The 22,500-nt window shown below is 31.0% G+C and overlaps 1 protein-coding gene across 20 annotated transcripts in view; it reads left to right on the forward strand.

Annotated features, from left to right (window-relative positions):
• The window catches only part of LOC145259277 (teneurin-m-like), a 694,747-nt gene that overhangs the window by 300,622 nt on the left and 371,625 nt on the right, over positions 1-22,500 (forward strand). For 12 of the 20 annotated variants that reach the window (XM_080117118.1, XM_080117125.1, XM_080117123.1 and 9 more), the window contains exons 3-4: positions 6,636-6,656; positions 14,310-14,669. The exons of 4 other annotated variants lie outside the window; for them this stretch is intronic. In XM_080117118.1, coding sequence (XP_079973244.1) covers positions 6,636-6,656; positions 14,310-14,669 — 381 coding nt within the window. The remainder of the gene's footprint in view (positions 1-6,635; positions 6,657-14,309; positions 14,670-22,500) is intronic. 4 more of the 20 variants (XM_080117120.1, XM_080117131.1, XM_080117124.1 and 1 more) reach the window with 2 other exon arrangements.

The following is a 22,500-nucleotide window of genomic DNA, read 5'->3' on the forward strand; positions in this document are numbered from 1 at the left end:
CAAAAACAAACTTTTGACCTATTCACTTTTTATAGTTTTACACTTTTTAGACGAGAATTGATTATTCGTATTATCTGGATTCTTCGGCTGGCCATTTTCATCTCTAGTGTTATTTTGGCCGCATTTTTGCCGACGTAACCTCTGATCTTCTCCAATTGTATCTTGTCGATATTTATAATGCAACTGCAAATTATTTAGGACGTCTACCTGGTCAGAACTGACAGAACAAGAGCATGCTACCCCCGTGGATCAAATAAAGGTTTCCCTTGTGTACGGATTCCCAAGTTTAGCAGAAAGATTCCCGAGTTCGATAAGATAAACTTAAAGAAGGTTTAGAAGTTTCATCTGTTGGAATGTGGGAAAATAACACTCAAGATGAGAACAGGGGTCCAAATAATTTAAAATAATACGAATTATAATTTCTTATCTAAAAAAAAAAATCAGAAACAGAACGTTGGGTAAGTTTTACCCATGGTGTGAATGTAGTATTTTCGTTACTGAAATAAAAATAAAACAGAAGGACGACATTAAACCACCATCACACGCATGTCTTGTTGTTTTATAAATAAGATTATTTTTGTGAATATGTAAAGATGAATCAACAATTCTAGTTTCAAGTTTCTGGTTCAAAGACTTTTTCTATTCAGCCTCTTGCTTTGATAAGACCCTGGAACTGAAATGTAATATACATATATATATATATATATATATATATATATATATATATATATATATATATATATATATATATATATATATATATATATATGAATGCGTATATATGAATGCGTATCTATGTATATATAAATGAGTATATATGTATATATGAATGCGCATACATGTATATATGAATGCGTATCTATGTATATATAAATGAGTATATATGTATATATGAATGCGCATACATGTATATATGAATGCGTATATATGTATATATAAATGCGTATATATATGAATGTGCATATATAAATAGATATATATGAATATGTATCTATATATACGAATGTGTATATATATTTTATGAATGTATATATATATATGAATATGTATATATATATGAATATGTATATATATATGAATATGTATATATATACATGAATATGTATATATATACATGAATATGTATATATATATGAATATGTATATATATACATGAATATGTATATATATACATGAATATGTATATATACATGAATGTGTATATATACATGAATATGTATATATATATGAATATGCATATATATATATGAATATGCATATATATATATGGATGTGTATATATATATGAATGTGTATATATATATGGATGTGTATATATATGAACGTGTGTAGATATATATATATATGAATGTGTATATATATGAATGTGTGTATATATATATGAATGTGTGTATATACATATATGAATATATAGATCTATGAATGTATATATGTATATATATGAATGTATATATATAAACATATGTGTATGTATATGAATGTATATATACATATGTATATATATGAATTATCTATATATATGCATATATGTATGTGTATATACATGTGTATATATTTGTATGCATATCTGTATGCATATGCACGTATGTATATATATATATATGTGTATATATATATGTATGTGTGTATATATATATACGTATATATATTTGTATTTATATGCATATATATATGTCTGTGTGTGTATATATATGCATATATACGTCTGTGTGTGTATATATATGCCTATGTATATATATTTGTATATACTCATATGTATGCATGTGTACATATATATATATGTATGCATGTGTATGTGTGTATATATGTGTGCGTGTGTGTGTGTACGTGGTTCATTCTTCCTACTTCTGTATGACAGAACCTGCACTTGTAATTACTGAGACCACTTATCTCTTTAAAAGCATTGCTCATCACGCCTTGATCTTGGGCAGCTCATATGCACGTGTGCGTCTACTAAACGCGATGTTAGGTGGCTCACACTTGTTTCCTACGCCTCATTAATGCTGATATACCGGAAATGAGTTATCCCAATCTAATACGAATCAAGTCTTTCTTCTTGTGCTTTATTCCAGTAGGACAGAAGGATAGTTTTGTTTTTTTCAAAACAAAAACAAAAAATCAATAAAGTTTCGATTAAAATTTCGAGTTTATGCTTTAAGACACAAGTTCTTACGCCGGAGTATAACTCCTTTCTTATTGTAATCGGATTCCAGGTTTTTTTCTTCTTCTTCTTCTTCTTCTTCTTTTTCTTCTTCTTCTTCTTCTTCTTCGTATTCTTCTTCTTCTTCTTCGTATTCTTCTTCTTTTTCTTCTTCTTCGTATTCTTCTTCTTCTTCTTCGTATTCTTCGTATTCTTCTTCTTCGTCTTCTTCTCCTTCTTCTTCTTCTTCGTATTTTTCGTATTCTTCGTATTCTTTTTCACTGTTCAGATCTTCTTTTATAACTCATCGTCTTATGAGTGTTCGCGTTCAATCACGACAGGTTGTGCCTTTCTGTAAGACGCTCTGTTTTTCTGTCAGTCGCTTGGTCTGTCAAGATTACGTTCAGTCTGTAGAACTTATGTTTTTACCACAAACTTCTAATACTTTAAAAGCTTTACGAATATCGGTCGTCTTTTATGATGAGAATATTCGCCTTAAATTTGTGTTGCATGATGTAAAGAGGTTTTAACTTATTCATGTGATAAAATGTACACCGATCTCTCAATAATGTGACCCTTAACCTCACCTCCTCCCTAAAAACAATGCTTAATATAATGAAAACCCGTTTCAATCGGAGAGTAAAAAGCGGGATTAATGTTTACTTTTGTCAACCTTGCAACTCTTAGTTTTTGTTTTTTTTTTTATTTTGTGGTTTAGTCCTCAAATTCCATGAACGATCTTACTGACAAAAGGAAGAAGAATTGCCGTCTTCAGAGTCAGAATCCATCCCTCGACATGCATACTCCCGACAAGCCGCAACTTCCCACCGGTTCATTGCTTAGGACCCTAGATGCCGGAAAGCCTTCTACTTTAATAGTTTCTTCTCTCATACTGCTGAATTTTGGAATTCCCTCCCGGTTCCCTGCCTCTCTCCTGTACTAACCTGCAGAACATTAAGTGTTATGCGAACAGACAACTCACTGCTCAACTCCCCACATTCCCATGCTTGACACGACCCCAAATAGTACGTTCCAAGTTGAAATAGGCCTTGTTTTGTCTGAAAAGGAATAAAAAAAAAATGGAATCTAAAAATTTCCAAAGCAAACTATCGATGTGTCATTGCTTTCTTTAAAACTGGTTGAACACAATCTTTCTTGTACTACAACATTCTTCTTTGTCATACAAATTATTCCTTGTCATAAAAATCTGTGTATAAAAAAATTATATGTTGACTGAAATCATCGATAAATGTTATTTTCTATTATAGTGTTTATGGGAACAGCATTTTTTTAATTACTGGACAGAAAAAGATATGAGGAATAATTGGTTCCATTCCGACAATCTTTGCAAAGATTTCAGTTGCGGAGTTATTCAAGAAAATGTTCATATTGTTTTCGTTCGCTTAACCTTTCGTCTACTGATAGTGTCATGCCCGGTTGCAGCTTGACCATTCCTCTCACAAATACCCGGATTTTGCTCTTTCAAAAGTTTCAGTGCGCATGCCAAAGATAAGCACGACTCTGCGCATCTGTCTGCATGTTCGTAGATCAATCAATCATGTCCAAAACTCCATTACGCAGTCTAGCTCCGGAAGTGGACTCGGTTTACCTAAATATTCAATGAAAGTCGCTAAGCATTAAACGAAAAACGAAACCATATTGAACCACTTCCTTTTTTTATCATGAAAAGATTTTTTAAAAAATAATAAACTTTTCTTTTTTTTTACGTTTCTATAAATATTTTTAATATGGAAATATTTTATTTCCAAAACGTAATTTAGACTTTCATAGTTTATATTTCTATAAATGATTTTCAAAATATATAAAATATATTCATATGGAAATAATTTTGAATTTCTTACTTTTATAACATAATTTTGTTATAAATAATGTCTCATAAAACAAAGTCGGTACCATCAATTGAGTTACGAAACCGGATTATTTTTTTTATAGCATAAGTGTAAAAAGAACTTTTATATATGACAAATTTCTGTGGCAAAACTTGTGAATAACAAAAATATATTATTTCAAAAAGACAACATTTATAGAAATACAAATAGCAATCATTCTCATTATTTTGTGATTACACAAATGTTAAAACAAAAAAAACTATTATAGAAACAATAAAATAATAATGAATTTTCTTTTTAAATTTCTATCATTATATTGTAAAATATGTAATATATATTTATATAGAACTTTTTTTATTTTAAAAAGTAGTTTTCACAGTTCATATTTTTGTTAATAATTTGCTAAATATTTGAACTATATGCATATGGAAATAATTTGCTAAATATTTGAAATATATGCATATGGAAATAATTTGCTAAATATTTGAAACATATGCATTTGAAATAATTTGAAACTTTAAAAAATTTATGACATAATTTCGTCATAAATATCGTGTCATTAAATAGTGGCCACCTAAAATTGAATTACGAAACAGATTTTTTTTTGATAACACAAGACGTGCTAATAAAAAGCAAGTTTCATACATTATTCATAACAAAATTCTGTGATAAAACGTGTGAAACCCGTTATAATTAAACTATTTATAGAAATGTAAAAAAACCCGAGAGTTTATTTCTTATTTTTCAGAATAGCACAAGAAGTGTTAAAACTAAAATATTTTTATAAATAAATTATTTCCATATGGTTTTATATTTCGTTTCATGTTTACTGACTTCCATTCCATATTTAGGTAAACCGGGTCCACTTCCAGCGTCTTAATTATGCGTACAGAATTTTTGGACATCGCCGATCAATCATAATCTCCGTAGAAATCTTTCAAGGTGTATATAAGCGCACACTTTTTATACAGCTTGATGGGCTGCTGCTGATATTGAAACGTTTTAAGTCAGTGAACAGGCAGATGTGGGCAGAGGGATTAAATATCAATATCCGGTTCTTGTGATAAATGCATGGCGAACAATAATAGTTTGAGCTATGATCAAAACACATTTCCTTTACTATCAAGAAATTAACATTTAATCGTGAATGTTTTCTTCCAGCTTTATCAGAAATAACAAGGGCATATGCTTGTTTCCTGTGCATATATATGGATGTTTATATGTATATGTATGTATATACGTATGCATGTAGATAAGTACACCCCGGGATGCGCTTGCTCTAGTATACGTTTTTTCAGGTTACAATGTGGAATAGGATGACTTTCCTGTCCCTGGTTACGGTATTTGCCCGCCTTACGGTGTTATTTATACTGTTATTTGATTATATACATATGTATTTTATACTGCACTGTATTTTGTTACTAATTTTTAATTCCGAATCCAAGGGTTCTACTGCATATATATATATATATATATATATATATATATATATATATATATATATATATATATATATGTAACTACTTCATTTACTCACATAAAATTAATATAAGAAAGTATAAATTTATGCGTAAACTTTAAGTATTTACTTCAAAAGTGCTCAATGCGAAGGTAGAGCTAGTTAGTAAGTTATAAAATATATATGGCGATTAAGCTACACTAAATATTCCGCATTTCATCCTAGAGTGGATGAAACTCGGAATATTCAGTGTAGCTTAATCGCCATATATATTTTATAACTCACTAACTATATATATATATATATATATATAAACTGATGGAGTGTAAAACTAATTGCTTGATCTCCACGTAAGAGACGCTAATACCGAATATTTAATTATTGCTAAAAAGTCAACAACAATATATATATATATATATATATATGTATATATATATATATATATGTCGAGTTTGATTATGTATGTGTGTATATGTATGTATATATGAATACATGTATGTATACGTACGTATATATGTGTATATATGTATGTATACATACGTATATATGTATGTATATGTATGTATACATATGTATATATAAGTACATCTATGTATGTGTGTATATGTGTATGCATATGTATGTATACATATGCATATGTATGTATACATATGTATATATAAGTACATCTATGTATGTGTGTATATGTGTATGCATATGTATGTATACATATGTATATGTATGTATACATATGTATATGTATGTATACGCATATATATGCATACATGTATGTATACATATATATGTGTATATATGTATGCATGTATACATATATATATATATATATATATATATATATATATATATATATATGCGTGTATGTGTGTAAGCTACAGTACGCAAAGTGTAAAATTCGAAAAAAATGATATTTCATATGAATATCGCTGAAAGAGACAATATATACCCATTAACCTCTGCGTACTACTCTTCGACATATTTCGTTAATTTCCAGCTACTCTGTTAATTTTATTTATTTATTCAATTTTTTAATTTGAGTAAATGTCATCCAGAATTATAAGTATAAAAATTTCAGTAGACGAATGGTTAAATACGTGTATTTTCTGATTTGTCTTTGAATATATCACTTTTTTCTTTGTTTGTCCATGTAACAATTTCGTATTTTTGTTTTTTTCTTCTTGGGTTATAGTCAGATACAGCCGGCACACAGGTGAGATTATGTAGGTCTTGCGCATGATCCGATTCTCCAATATTTCAGGTTCTGCTAGTCTTTCCTCTTCCCCACAAAATAATCTAAACATTTTTTTCTTTTTTTTTTCTTTTCTGTTTTTCTGTTTTTTCTCCTTCTCCTTCATTGATTCTTTTCTTTTAGTTTTCTTTTTCGTTTCTTCTCTTTTCTTTTTTTTTTAATTTACAAATGGTAGAATCCCACATCTTTCTACTTGAACTGTTTAAATTTTCTTTCTCTCCCTCTCTACTTCACTCCCTCTCTCTTTCTCTCTCTCTCTTTCGCGCTCACTTCCTATCTCCCTATCTCTCATTTTCTATTTCACTCTTTCGTCACTCTGTTTGTCTCTAGCTACATATATAATATATATATATATATATAAACACACACACACACATATATATGTGTGTGTGTGTGTGTAACTGTCTTTATCTCTCTCACCTTTTCACCCTTTTTTGTTCATTTCTAAAAGCTGCAGGTATTGTAGCCTCTGCTGAAACATTCATCTTTTCAAAAATTCTGTCATTTAAGAAAAAGAAGAAAAATTATAAAAATTACATTTAATTAACCAACAAAACCTCGAGTGTTTTTTGGACTTGACGACTGGTCACCTATTATCAGCATATAAAAAAAATCGACCAAAAACACAAATCTCAGATGAGATATTCAATTGGCTATCCATGAGCAGCCGTACAGTAAACAAAGACACTCTCGCAAATTTCTAATCGATCCTTTTGGGTGGCTTTACTTTGAAAATACTTTGCTAACAAATGTGTAATATATTTACTCTGTAGTAATACTTATTTCACTCTCTCAGCAGCCAACTGCCTTAAATAGTGTATACGTCCTTTATTTAAATACAAGGAAATAATTAATTTCTCATTTGATTTTTTAAAATATGTTGTTGCGCATTTCTTTTGATAGAGTTTTTTTACGGATTTTGTGCCTGTAAACGAAATTAGTCACTGTGTATCGTATATCACTTAGCCAACATCGCCTCCCTGGTGATGCTGACGACGATGATGATGATAATGATGACGATATACTGTTGCTTATTGACTTAAGCCCTCCAAAAAGATGATGCTATTTTCTTCTTTTTCTTTGCCACTCAGTCTCCCTTCTTTCTTCTCATCTTCTTCATCTTTTCACTTGAGCAACGTCTTTTGTCTGTTTTTCACGGTTCTTCACACTTCCCAACTTCTTTTCTCCATCACTCTCAAAGATGGCTGCCACTTTCAATCTTGCATACTCTTTCACTTTTTCTTCATCCTGTTTTTATCCTTCCACTCTCCCCACTCTTCTCCCAAAAGCACCCTTTTCATCCAATTTTTAACTTGGCTGTTTTTTTTTTAGTAGTAAATTGTTATCAAATTAAAAATAACATTCAACAATTATTTTTTTTTTAATGCCACAGTTGTATATCGAGTAACCTCAAGTCGATCGGACGATATAGAACCGCAGAAATTCGCTGCCGAAGAGCTCAGTAACTCAACGGTTACATATATGAGAGCATGAAAATATATTGTCTTCCTCGTTCGGTTTTTATAATTATCTATATATCTATAAAAGTGAAATTCTGTGTGTGTGTGTGTGTGTACATTTCCCTACCAAACTACTCCGTCAATTTTCAGTCTACAGACTCGAAATTTGATGTACGGGATATTGAGATTTGGGAAAGTCTTTTTAATCGAGTTGCGGCTAGAAATTTTGCTATTAAGAGGTCAAAGTGCAACGATTTGACCTTTGAAAACTCTACAAAACTCCTCCGCCAATTTTGGGTCTAAACACTTGAAATTTTAGATATAGGTAACTTGGACATGGATAAAACTTTATAATTTGATTTGAGCCCAAAACAATAAATGCTAAGCGGTCATAATTAGGGTCGAAGTTAAAATAAAATTGACCTCTTCTGTCTCTACGAAATTATTTAGCCAATTTTTGGTCTAAACATTTGAAATTTTACATAAAGTGTATTCAGACATAAGGCTTTTCGGCTGAAAACATGGCTGCAAAAAGGTCAAAGTTCAAAAGATTTTACCTTTGCCATCTCTAGCAAACTATTAAGCCAATTTTGGGTCTAAACATTTGAAATTTTATATAAAGAGTATTCATACATGCAGCAAATTTTTAAATCAGTTTTGGGGCAAAAATTTCGCTGCCAAGAGGTCAGAGATGAAAGAGTTAACCTTTGCAAGCTCTACCAAATTGCTCCGCCAATTTTGGATCTAAACACTTGAAATTTTAGATGTAGGTTACTTAAACATCGATCAAACATTTTAATTTGATTTGAGCCCAAAACAATAAATGTTAAGGGGTCAAAATTGGGGTCAAAGTTTTAAAAAATTGACCTCTGCTGTCTCTACCGACTTTTCTCGATGGTAGTTAAGGAAGCCTATTATACAGAAAGGCATTACCGCACATATGCACAATTTTTAATATATACATATGCACATAAAGTTTGAACAGTACATAGGGCTCGAACAAAGGCGGGCTGAACTGCTAGTATATATATATATATATATATATATATATATATATATATATATATATTCAAATTGAATAAAAATTAAATTAAATTATAAATAAATTACATACATCAACTTTAAATCATATTTCGAAATAGAACAATCAAATCAATTCTATTATAACAAAAAAAAATAACACAAAGTTAATTTTTAAAATATTGTATTTAATGTAATATGCAAATGAGGTTACTTCTAAAGTGTAGATTTCCTTTGAATAAATAGTATATATAGAAATCATGCTGATTGAACGTGAGTAAATGACAGCTTTCGGTATGAAAATTCATTGGTGAAACTGTACATATTGTACGTATTAATCAAATTGTGAACAAATAAAGACACAGACAGGAATACGACTTTACGATAATAGACTAATCTGGAAAGAAAATGTCTAGTCATTCCTAAGGGAAGCTGTTATATTAAGGGGTCTGTCTATGTATATGTTCAGCTACAGAGGAATGGACTATGCAAAGGGGAGATTAGAAAGAGAAAGGACAAGATGGGTGAGAAGGAAAGAGAGATAGAGAGACGGATAGAAGAAGGTAGATAGATAGAAGTTTCAATAGAAATATGTTACACGTTTGAACTGGACAACGCCGGGTCGCCCTACGAGTTAATTAATAAATGTATAATTATATAAAACAGTTATATTAGCATTCAACAGAAAAAAAAAACTATAGAAAAAATGGTGTTAATTATTTTTTTAAATATATTAAAATTCGGTTTTGTACATTGTAAAATTAAACTCCTGATCCGAAATGGAACACATATATCAAATTTGTTGCCAAAATCGCTGGAAAAATGATTGGATCATTCTACCGCTCCAGTAGGTATCTCATTACAAATGCAATCCTTTATCTGTATAAGATCTAAGTATGTCCGAGGATGGAATAGTGTTACTTTAATTATTTTACCCCTTCCTTCATTTCAAGAATGTAATACGTTTTATTATACCTATAGTCGAAACTCAGTAACCATTTTTACAAAGAGATACCCTCCTGAATATATGAATAAATAAAGAAACTTGCACTTTCTTGAACGAGCCTGTCTTATAGTAATGCTTTATGCGGCATATTATTTTGGTGGGGCTATATTCTGCAAAATAAAGAGAATTACTAAATTAGATTAAATCTTAATTGGCCGATAAAAGCCTCAATAAGTTAAAGGTGGTATCATTTCTTAGTTTTGGTAGTTACGAAATAAAAAAACATACGAAGACGAAAATTTAAAGTGCAATGTAAGACAATCATTACATTTTTCACACTCTTCAACACATCCAGGTACACTTTGGTGTTGACTTTCAAGCCGATGTCGAAGATGTGAGGTGGCGTGATGTGGTCCTCACTTGAAACCACAGCAAAGATCATAACTGTGGCCGAAGACTTCAGTGAGCTGTGCCCTGAAACGTTGAACCGTTCGGATTTGCATTTTGAAGATGTTGGCAATGGTCCTGTTGTCATAACTCGGATTGGTAGAGAGCATGAGTTGTACATTGCACCACTTTCAGATATGATAGAAGGCTCCCATTACTCTGGCCAACTAGTAAATGGTCTGCAACAACAAAAAAAGTAAACCGGTTTTCATCAAACGGAAATGGAATAATGTCGTCTTTTCTAGGGCGACTATCTTATCGTTGCACCTATTTTTTTTTTAATTATTGCGCAATAGTTTACACATTTCACTCTGCAATTTTATATTCCATTTATGAATTGAACAATAAAATTTTCAGGAAAATCTGTTTAAAAATTCTCAGCATTCGAATACTAACCTTCCTTTTCTCTAATTTGAATTTTTTTTTCTGTCTAGAATTTTGTTTATTGCTTCATTTGATGTCTTTTCTTGCTAAACTTTTTCATCTAACCTGTCTCATTCACACGCCTGTCTTCAGTGGTTATCTTTACCAGACATTTTGACCAAGGGCATTTTGGCTAGGGGACATTTTCGTTCTGGAAAATTAAGCTATTGGATATTCTGGCCTAGGACATTTTAAATGCAAGCAAACATTGTCAAGGAATGACATGAAATGTCAATTTAATGTTGTCCCAGTTAACTAGCAGTTATTGATATTTCTTACAGAGGGGACTTTGAAAGAATCTTTCTTGCGCTGCAGCATTAGAAAATGAAAGAAGTATTATTTGCCGGAAATATATAAGGATGCTATGAGTTGCATACGACATCAACTGTAAGAAACATGGAACCAGGAAACGTCTGTATGGAGAGCTTCTTTCTACGCAAGTCTCACTCAGAGTTAGAACTAAGTTCGAGAAAGCATACGAGTGACACGCTTCTACTGAATCAACTACTTAGCAAAAGACTGGTTGGAAAAACTAATCACGCCTATACATTTTTTTTAATGGAAAATGGTTCTAGACAAGGCCTGAAAGGAGCTAAGCAATGCCACTTCAAGATCAAAACGATGAGTTTATATGGATAGATTCTGAATCAGAAAACAGCAATTTTACCTTTTTTATCGGGACACATCCTTATGGACTGTGAGGACCAAAAGACAAGATAAGGAAATCAAGAGATATGAGACAGCCGAAAGTAAACTAAAGGTCGATTTTGCATGGTCCTTAAAAGCGGTTAACACACATCAGCATGCGAGACGGATGTTATTATGATGATGAACATGATGATGATGATGATGATGATGATTTTATATATACATGTGTGTGTGTGTGTATATATATATATTTAATGGAAATTACTGCAGACAAGACACGAAACTACTTAATGCAAGGAGCTAAACAATAACCTTTCAATGTCAAAAACTAGCCAATGATAAGTTTATATGGATAGATTCTGACAGAGAAAACAGCAGTTTTCCCTGCTCTGTCAAATACATCGCCAGTGGAAGAGTAAAAGATACAATACATCGAACAAGAGTGACACAGTCCATTTTCTACTTTTCGTAAACTGTACTGATCAACTCTACTCTGAATGTCAACTGAAGGAACTGTTTGAAAGAGTGGAAGGAAGAGATCAAGAGAGTATCGCAATTCTCCACCTGTTTTATTGGCTCCTTGATATTATTGAACTATTTTTATTGGAAATCGATCCAGACATGCCATGAAGCCACTTGATATAGGGAAATAAATAAAAAAAAAACACTTAAAAAACAAAAAGAAACCAATGGAAAATGTTAGACAGATCGATTCTGACCTTGAACTTGAACAAATATCGAGAAATTAAATGAACTATTATATTTAAAGATTTTAACTTATGCCTATATTATTTGCGGCATCCCTGTCTTTCTAGGCATAGAATTGAACACAAAGACCCATATAAAGATCCAAGACAACTTTTTCCAAGAAAATCTTGTCCAGACTTCAGAGAAAATACAGTACCTGGCATTAGCAAATGGTCACCCATTTTGGCACTGACAGGGCTCAACATTACTTACCTTTAATGATCTAATGAGAATTGTTGTATTAACTGATTATGACGTCTATGCGTGTCATAATTTCGAAATATGTTATAATTCAGAGAACTAGAAAGTTGGATTGGTCAAAATGTCTTGGAAAAATAATTGGCCGAAATGTCCAAAGCCAAAACGTCCGAGATATATCTTAAGTTGTCTGCATTAACTCTTTCTATTCTTTGTCTTATTTGATCTATCTTTCTTTTTCTTTCTTTCTTTATCTTTCTCTGTTATTTTTGCTCTGTTTGTGCAATTTTTTCTTTCCTTTTGTAAAGAAAAAATTGCTTAAATACACACGTTCTCCACATTACGATTATTCTTCGACGACTGTTCTCATCTTGAAGGTTGTTATTTTCACAACATTTCGGTCGATGTAACCTCTGACCTTTTTGAGGTGTATCTTGTCAAACTCGGGAATCTTTCTCTCCAACTCGGGAATCTTCCTCTTGAACTCTGTATTCTGCGCGGAAATTTCAAAACAAAGCCCTTTATTTAATCCACAAGGGTAGTCCGCTCTTGTTTTCATCAGCCAACACTGAGTTGGACCCCAAAGTAATTTGCAATTGTAGTTTTTAGTGTTGCCCACACTAAGGATCGAACCTTCACCTTCCAGGAGAATGTAACTTTACAACTGAATTTTACCACATACTTTATCCACTATGCCACGAATCTTTGTGGACTTGATTCCCAAGTTCGACGGAAAGATTCCCAAAAGTTACACTCAAGATGAGAATAGTAGTCCGAATAATAATAGAAATAACAATAATACAATTAATCCTCATCTCAAAAATTCTGATACATAACAACTTTTCCAATCATAAATTAACTCACATTCACTTTTATTAAGGATAACAATCATTTCATGGAAAAAACAGAAAAAACATCCATATATATATATATATATATATATATATATATATATATATATATATATATATATATAGTAAATTTCTCGTATCAGTAGATAAATTGACCAGAGTGCTCAATTGCTGTTGAAAAGGTATTATATATTTCATATTAATTGTTTAAACAATCATTTCTAACCCTAAATGATACCCCATTTCATGAAATATGCATAATCCAGGGTTGAATCCAGGAACTTAAGTGCTCATCCGATCATCGGATATTATTTATTTTTGCTGTTATTGCATCCATTGGCAAAGGATCAGATGTGCACTAAAATCCTCAGCTTGCATACCTTGATTTTGTATGTGCCATGAAACCCGGAGTCCATTATCATGGAGATATGATTGTATAATCAATTAGTAAGCGCATATATACCTGTGTGAGGTTCTGGGAGAGAACCCCAGCCAAGTGCTCGATTATAAAGAAAATATCAAAATAAGAACGTAATATTTATTTATATATGTGTTACAGAAGATCAGGCAAACACCGGTACCGTCGGTTTCAAAACCAACACAAGCAGGACCAGTTTCTGGTCGCTTATACTTTTCTGTCTCTGTTTATATTTGCCTCCCTGGAAATCTGAAGACAAATATAAACAGAGGCTGAAGAGAGTCTGACATAGGTAACAAGTGACTGGTCTCATTCGTGTGGGATTTGAAACCGACGGTATCAATGTTTTCTTCTAATCTTCTGTAGCACATATCTATATATATATATATATGAATAAAAAGAAGAGAAAAAGTTCTTTACTGCTGCCATGTTTAATTATTCGTTCTCCCCCTATAGGCTGGCCAACGCGCCCGGGATCTCCGGCCGTCACGGCATATGTGGCCTGCCCGCTACAACAGTGCACTGCTGACCAGAACTTACCGAGAACCCATGATGACATGCAGGACTTCTGCGATTATGCAAGTGCCGGGTCAGATGGAGATATCGAGACTGACTATGCCGTATCTTCAGCACATCCGCAACTACTTTATCGACAGAGGTCAACTAACACGGGTCACCATATCCACTCGGAGAGCTCTTCACTCTCCTCCGTTGGCTTAGATACTGGCCACATGCAAGACCCCAATATGTGCTGCTCGAAATTGTCTGACTCTGAGGGGGTCGGCAGAGAGGCGATCATGTGTTACGGCCGTTCAGGTAATCACTGACTTACTGTCCAAAATAGCTCTTCCTATGCTTGCTGCGAATGTTGATGGCATAAAAAAAAGTTGTCTAATTGTTGCATCTGCTACCAGTTCCCTACTATTATTACTAATTCAATCTATGTTACTAATATTTACTTTCTGTTCTTACTAAAACTGACTTGAAATTGTCTTTTCATTCACAAATTTCTACAGGATGTCTCCTAAACCTCTCCTGCAATAAAAAGAATCTTATATAGAAAATTACCCCCAAAAATGATTAGTCACTATAGAAAAAAGTTTATCAGTAAAAGAAATAGCAGTTCGGATATAGTCTGTAATCGATGAAAACTATTGGAATTTAAATTTTATTTATTAACAAAGTTTTCAGAATTTCATAAAGACTTTAATTAAATCCGTGTTACTAACCTGTTTTTACTAAAACTGACATGAATATATCTTTTTATTCATAAATTTCTCTATGGTGTGTCCTAAACTCTTGCTGCAATAAAATCTATTAATATGCATTAATAATGAATTTTACAGCAGAACAAGTGTCAATTACGAGACAGAAATTTAAATTTAGTCTTAATATAAACATTAACATTATCATTTACTTTATTTTATATATAGATCAATTCTAAATCTGTAATTTCTTACAAACACAGAAATTCTATTAGTTAACCAACATATAAAATTAGCCCTTTCCTCCAAAAAAAATGATGAACTCGGACATAAGGGAACACCATAGCTTATTATCAGTAAGCAATTGCCGATGGTGGTCTGCATGAGAACTTCAAGTGAGTACAAATAAAAAAAAAACACAAGCGTACAGAGAAGAATGGGACCATAATAATAATGATAATGATAATGGAAATAATAATAATAATAATAATAATAATAATAATAACAACAACAATATAATAATAATAATAATAACAATAATAATAATAATAATAATAATAATGATAATGATAATAGAAATAATAATAATAACAACAACAATATTATAATAATAAAAATAATAATAACAACAACAATATAATAATAATAAAAATAATAATAACAACAACAATATAATAATAATAATAATAAAAATAATAATAACAATATAATAATAATAACAATATAATAATAATAATAACAACAATATAATAATAATAACAACAATATCATAATAATAATAACAATAATAACAACAATATAATGATAATAATAACAATATAATAATAATAATAATAACAACAACAGCAATATAATAATAATAATAATTATAATAATAATAATAATAACAACAACAATATAATAATAATAATAATAATAATAATAATAATAATAATAATTTGGTTGGGATAATAGACCAAACTATTTCTTATTTACTTTATTTAGTGTTTCTCTAACGGAATCTGGTATTTCCAAATAGTTACCCATCTAAGTATTTGAAGAGCCCAACATTGCTTAACTTCATTGATTAGTTGTTGTAGTAGTAGTTTGTAGTAGTAGTCCCTACACACATCACGCCAACTCTCGAAAGATTTTGGATTCAGAAAGCATCTTTTGATCGAGTTTCAGAATCGTTGACATGAAGGCATTACTAATTTTGGATGTTATTTTCACAACGTTTCGACCGATGTAACCTCGGACCTTCTTCTGGTACATCTTCTCGAACATGGGAATCGTCATGTTGAACTAAGGAATCTGCACGGAATTTTGAAAAACTCCAAGTTCAAAAACGAGTACACAAAATGTGGTGTTTGGAGGAGTAACGTTTAGCTTTTCAATTCCATAATCTGTGATGATACTGGCTATACTACATTTGTCGTTCGTATTATTTGGATTCATCGAACTGTTGTTCTCATCTTGAGTCTAATTTTCATGACGTTTCGGTCAAAACCTTCTTTAGGTGTATATTTTGAACTCGGGAATGTTTCTGTTGGAACTCAGTAATTTGGACGGAATTTCTTGGGGTAGCATACTTCTGTTCCGTCAGCCATGACTGGATAGAAATTTCATCCGAATTCCCGAGTCAGACAGAAACATTCCAAGGTGAGAACAGTAGTCCGATGTATTCCAGTAATATGAATAGTCAATCCTTATCTAAAAAATTCAGAAACGTCATACTAGAATACTAATACTACTACTACTACTACTACTAATAATAATAATGATAAAATAATTATAATAATAAAAATAATAAATAATAATAATAATAATAATGAAAATAATAATAATGATAATAAAAAATAGTAATAATAACAAAATAATTTTAAAAAATAATAAACTAATAATAAAAATATTAATAATAATATTAATAAAAATAAAATATAACAATAAAATTATAATAATAAAACAATAATAATAATATAATAATAATAAATAATAATAATAATAAACATAATGATGAAAATAACAATAAAAATAATAATAAAAAATAATAAAATTACAAAATTAATAATAATAAAAATAAGTATAATAAAATAATAATAAAAATAATAACATCACAATAACAATAATAATAAATAATAATAATAAAAAATAATAATAAAATCACAATAGTAATAAGTATAATAATAAAAAATAATAATAAAATTACAATAAAAATAATAATAATAAAATAATAATAAAAATAATAATAATTATTATAATAATAATTAAAATAATGATAATAAAAAATTGCAATAATAATAATCATAATATTAATTAAAATAATAAAAATTAAAAAAAATTACAATAATAATAATCATAATAATTAAAATAATAATAATAAAAAAATTACAATAATAATAATCATAATAATAATTAAAATAATAATAATAATATAATAATAATAATATAATAAAATTACAATAATAATAATAAAATTACAATAATAATAAAGTAATAATAATAATGATAATAAAATAATAATAATAATAATAATAATAAAAACATACATAAAATAATTCAAATAACTAGACTGGTGGCCAAATGGAAAGATATTTGCATAGTTTCAAATAAATTATATCAGGAATTTGACAAGCAGTGTCTTCTTCAAAAAATAAAAATTAATGCAGATTAAAACACATGCACTAAAATTTCTATAAGATAATTCAACTCAATTAATTTTATTTTATAAAAATAAAACAATTGTGCGTCAGTTGCTATCAAATAAAAGGCTGATACAAATTTACATAGGAGTTGATACAGCAGCCAAGCACCTGTCCAAATCCACATTAAATTGTTGCATTGTTGGTGCATTTATTACTTACTTTGGAAGTCTATTCCTTGATCCAGGGATCAAAATTGAGAAATTGCCTTATCTTTGCTTCAATCAAAATCCGTGGTAAATTTTTTTTTATATAATTTCGGCATAGACCTCTTTCTGGTACAGGAAGAAATAATAGACCATCAGGTTTATTATAATGACCATTGAGGAAATTGTAGGTTAAAATGAGATTGCATTTTCATAGGTGCTCAAAGTAGAAAACAGCTAAGCTTTTCAGTTGGTTTTACAGGGCAGATCCTAAAGATCCTGGATCATTCTAGTCTTTGTACTCTTTACAGATGATTGACATAGCGTCTTAGATATAGAGAAGAGGCCTGGACATGATACTCTAATAGTAGTCTCATGAGCGAAACACAAAAACTACTATACTCTCTTTCTTTCCATTTACAACTACCTCCAACCCCTTTGGCTACTTTGGGGGATTCCAGAAAAAATCAAGGAAATTTAAAATGTTAGTGAAATAGGGGGTCGAATGTGCCACTACACAAGCCAAGTGGTAAAAGGAATGGATGAACATGGTAAAAAGATGAAGCCTTACACTCAAGGATACTCTTTGCTCCTCAATTTATTTAACCAAACAAATGACCCTGACAATGACAATGTCCAAATCCCAATGTAATTGATTTTTTATTTTGTTCTTGTTTGACTAGTAAGTTATTAAGGCCCAAAAGCCACATCTGGGCAGGAGCTGCTCCGAGTCCCTATACTGCCTTGATAGATTTCAAAACCGGCTTCGAAACCTAGTAGGTGATGCCCTTACATAATTGTTTATAAAATTACGAACACGCATTTATATTAAACATTTCCTATTAATATGTGCAACGATCTAGTTTAAAAGAGACCATTATTGGTATTTATTTGCTTCCCCATGAGAGAAAAATGTGACACAAACTCGTTTTTAACGTGCGAGCAAACCAGCTCCCCAAAAAAGGTCACACTGAAAGTAGGCAAAAAAAAATTGCCCTAGTATAGAAGGGTTTCTCTTTCCTGCAACCTCTTTCCTACAGAAGAGACGTTGTGAGCCTGTCTCTGCTCTATCATTATTTTCATGGCAAGTGCTCGTCTGAGCTTCAATCAATGGTCCCTCCATGCCAAACTTTCACAAAACATCTCGACTAGCTACAACCACTATTGAGAATTTGCCCAACTTTGCATAAATCTAAACACAGATTCCATGAACAATGCTTCTTTCCTAGAACACTCCATCTGTGGAACAGTTTTGTTGGCCTGCTTTCCAATTGACAACTACTATACAGTGGCCTTCAAGTCTAATGTAAACAAGTTCTTTCTGAGCTGTTCTGTTAAATAATGAAATTCTATCCAATTGAAACCATTAACGATTACTACACTACCACCTTACACTCATTAACCCTTATCCTCAAATGGCCTTTGGGCCTTGATAAGTGGTGATTCCTTTGTAAAAAGCATGGCACAAATAGAGAATAAGAGAAAATGTTGAAAGTGATTGGACCTAGTAGTTATTGCAAATGTTTTACAGAGGTAGGCGGGCCTCATAGATTGGAGCTCAGTCGAACATCCACCATATCCAAAATATACGATGGAGCAGAGATAGGTTTGCAATGTCTCGTTGATAGGAAAAGGTAGGAGGTAGAAGAGAAGGATATCACTCACTAGATTTCGAAGTCGGTTTTGTACTGTTACATTAAATTCAATTAAAATGGCGGCCCTGTCGGTGGGGCATTAGAATACGCCTACTTCCCCGCTGCAGAGGGTAAAAGTCCCTCCCTGGGGGTCCTGGATATGACCTTAAACTATATCCAGTGGTGAGGCCCCAGCTTGTGGGCTTTGGGGAGTGTGGAGCCACCCTTTTATTACCATTGCTCCCAGGTCCACTCTGACCCGGAGTGGTAGTACCTGTTAGGATCCCAACTATGGGTTGAATAGAAACTGACGTGAAAACAACAAATATATTCTATTAAAAACATTTTTCCTTCCAAATCTTTGAATTCAGCATTAAATAACCCGAAAAGGGTTGATATGCCGTAAAACAAAAACAACCAACCAACCAACCAATTAAAATGGAAAGGGGTCACAGAGATATATAAAAATTCTGTGGATGGAAGTTTGGAACAATATTCAGTTTGAAGACACCCAGAGAGGGACGGGCTTTGTCATAAAAAGCACACCCCTTATATTTGTGTTTTTTTCTTCTTGTACGGTTGCAACAATGCTTCTGTAATCTTTGTGATATAGTCTCTACTTAAAGAGAGAATTATGCTCTTACTTGGATGCCTCCGTTCAGTCTCAAAAGACAATGAATACCTCCTGTAAGAGTAGCTGCAGATCTAATTGTGAGGCAAGGATTACATAACTTCCAACCACACCTCTCTTGAATTGGCATGACACAAGTCCAGTGTCAAGGTTAAGTCCAGGACGACTGGAAACAATGCTGAGATAAGCGGAGAGAACATATAGAAGCTGGAATTCCAAAATGGTCACCCATTTTAGTATTGACCAGGCTCAACATTGCTTAACTTTGGTGATCTAAAACGGAACCAGTTCCTTAGTATAAAAGTGTTTCCCTAAATTGACTAAGGACAAATTAACTTCAGAACAGATACAACACTGTGATCTTAAGCCTGAAGAGAGAATTATTTTTCTTTCTTGATTCTTTATAACCTCAGAGACGAGCATCTACATTCAAAATTTCCTAGGAATCTGTGCGACACCTTCTGGTCTAAACGGGAGAATTATCTAGATGACTTGATTGTTTAAGGTCATAGACCAGCAATTACATTGAATATTTCCTGATTATGTGTGACACACCCTTTAGTTTAAAAAATAGAATCGTTTTCCTTACGCGATCGTTTTTAAGGCATAGGTCAGTGTTTAAATAAAAAAAAAAATTCTAGTTATTTTCGAGAGCTCTTCTTTTTTTTTACAAAAGAGATTTACCTCCCTTATTCGATTGTTTAACAGTAAAGTGAGGGATCAGTTTCCAAATTAAAATGTTCTATAGTAATGCGTGAAGCACCCCCTCCCAACTTTTAAATATTGGAGTATCTTTCTTCTTTAATTGTCTATGAAGTCACGGACCAGCCTTTGAGATAGAAAATTTTCTATGTAAGTTTAATGTATGTTAAAGCCATCCTTTAATAAAAAAAATTAAATTATTTCCATATGGATTGTCTATAAAATCATGGACCAGGGTTTAGATATTTTAAATTCTAGTTAATTATAGGCCATCCTATTATAAACAAAAAGTTATAATTATCTCCTTTATTTAAATGCTTATAAAATCATGGGTTCTGCTTCGTTATTGTTGCGAAATTCGAAAAACGAAATTTAAAGTGAAGCCAATGGTATCTACTAAACTATCATCTTGCAGTAATTAAAATAGCCAATAATTACAAAAAACAATAAAATAGAAAATTAATTATTAATGAAAAGCATTTTCAAAGACAATTGGTAAAAATTAAGTTTTGCTAAATTGGCCAAAGGTTTTCAGTTTTTAGAAAATATTTACCTCCTTTTTTTTAAACTAGAGCTTTCTGATTTCTGTTTTTGTAAAAAAAAAAAAAAACTCAATTTTCGCTAACTTTCTCTGATAATTGTTTTCATTAATATTTAATTTTCAACCTTATTGTTTTATGTAATTTTTTAAATAAGTTCTGTCACTATGACATGGCAACTCAATAGATACCATTGGTTTCCTTTGAAATTCAATATTTGAATTTTTGGACTCTGATACAATAACGAAAAAGAAGCACTAGAGACTGAAAATATTCTATTTATTTGTACGCCGTTCTCTAATAAATAAAAAGATAGAATTATACTCCTCATTCAATTGTTTATAAAGTAAAAAGATGGAATTATCTCCCTTATTCAATTATTTATAAAGCCATGGTTTTATAACAACTAACAATAATAGGGTTTAGATTTTAATAACGACTAACTAATAACAGGGTTTAGGTGTTCTAAAAACACTAATAACAGGGGTCCTAAAAATACTAATAACAGGGGTCCTAAAAAAATGATTTACTGTAACCATCTTCTAATATAAAAAAGCGTGTTTCCTTATTCGATTGTTTATAAGGCCATGGACCAGAGTTTAGATTTTTAAAGTCTAGTTCATTGTAAATCATCCTTTAATAATAAAAAAAAAGTTACGTAATTATCTCCCTTATTCGATTGTTTATAAGGCCATGGACCAAAGTTTAGATTTTTAAAAGTCTAGTTCATTGTAAATCATCCTTTAATAATAAAAAAAATTACGTAATTATCTCCCTTATTCGATTGTTTATAAGGCCATAGACCAGAGTTTAGATTTTTTAAAATTCGAGTTAATTGTAGGTCATCCTTTAATTAAAAATAGACAAAATTATCTCCCTTGTTCGATTGTTTTTAAAATTATAGACAAATGTTTATATTGAAAATGTGTGTGTGTGTGTGTGTGTGAGGCATTCCGTATAAATTATTCTATTCTCTTTATGTTTACGTCTTAGTCCTCCCGCCTTTTTTGATTCCGCTTTGTCGAATGGATTTTCATTTTGGATTAATGCTTTCTTCATCTTCTCCTTTGTAGACGTTTTTTTTTTTTTTTTTATTTCACTATATTTAC

This window comes from Euprymna scolopes, chromosome 34, assembly GCF_053919585.1.
Source record: "Euprymna scolopes isolate OS-2025 chromosome 34, ASM5391958v1, whole genome shotgun sequence".
Lineage (NCBI taxonomy): Eukaryota > Metazoa > Mollusca > Cephalopoda > Sepiida > Sepiolidae > Euprymna > Euprymna scolopes.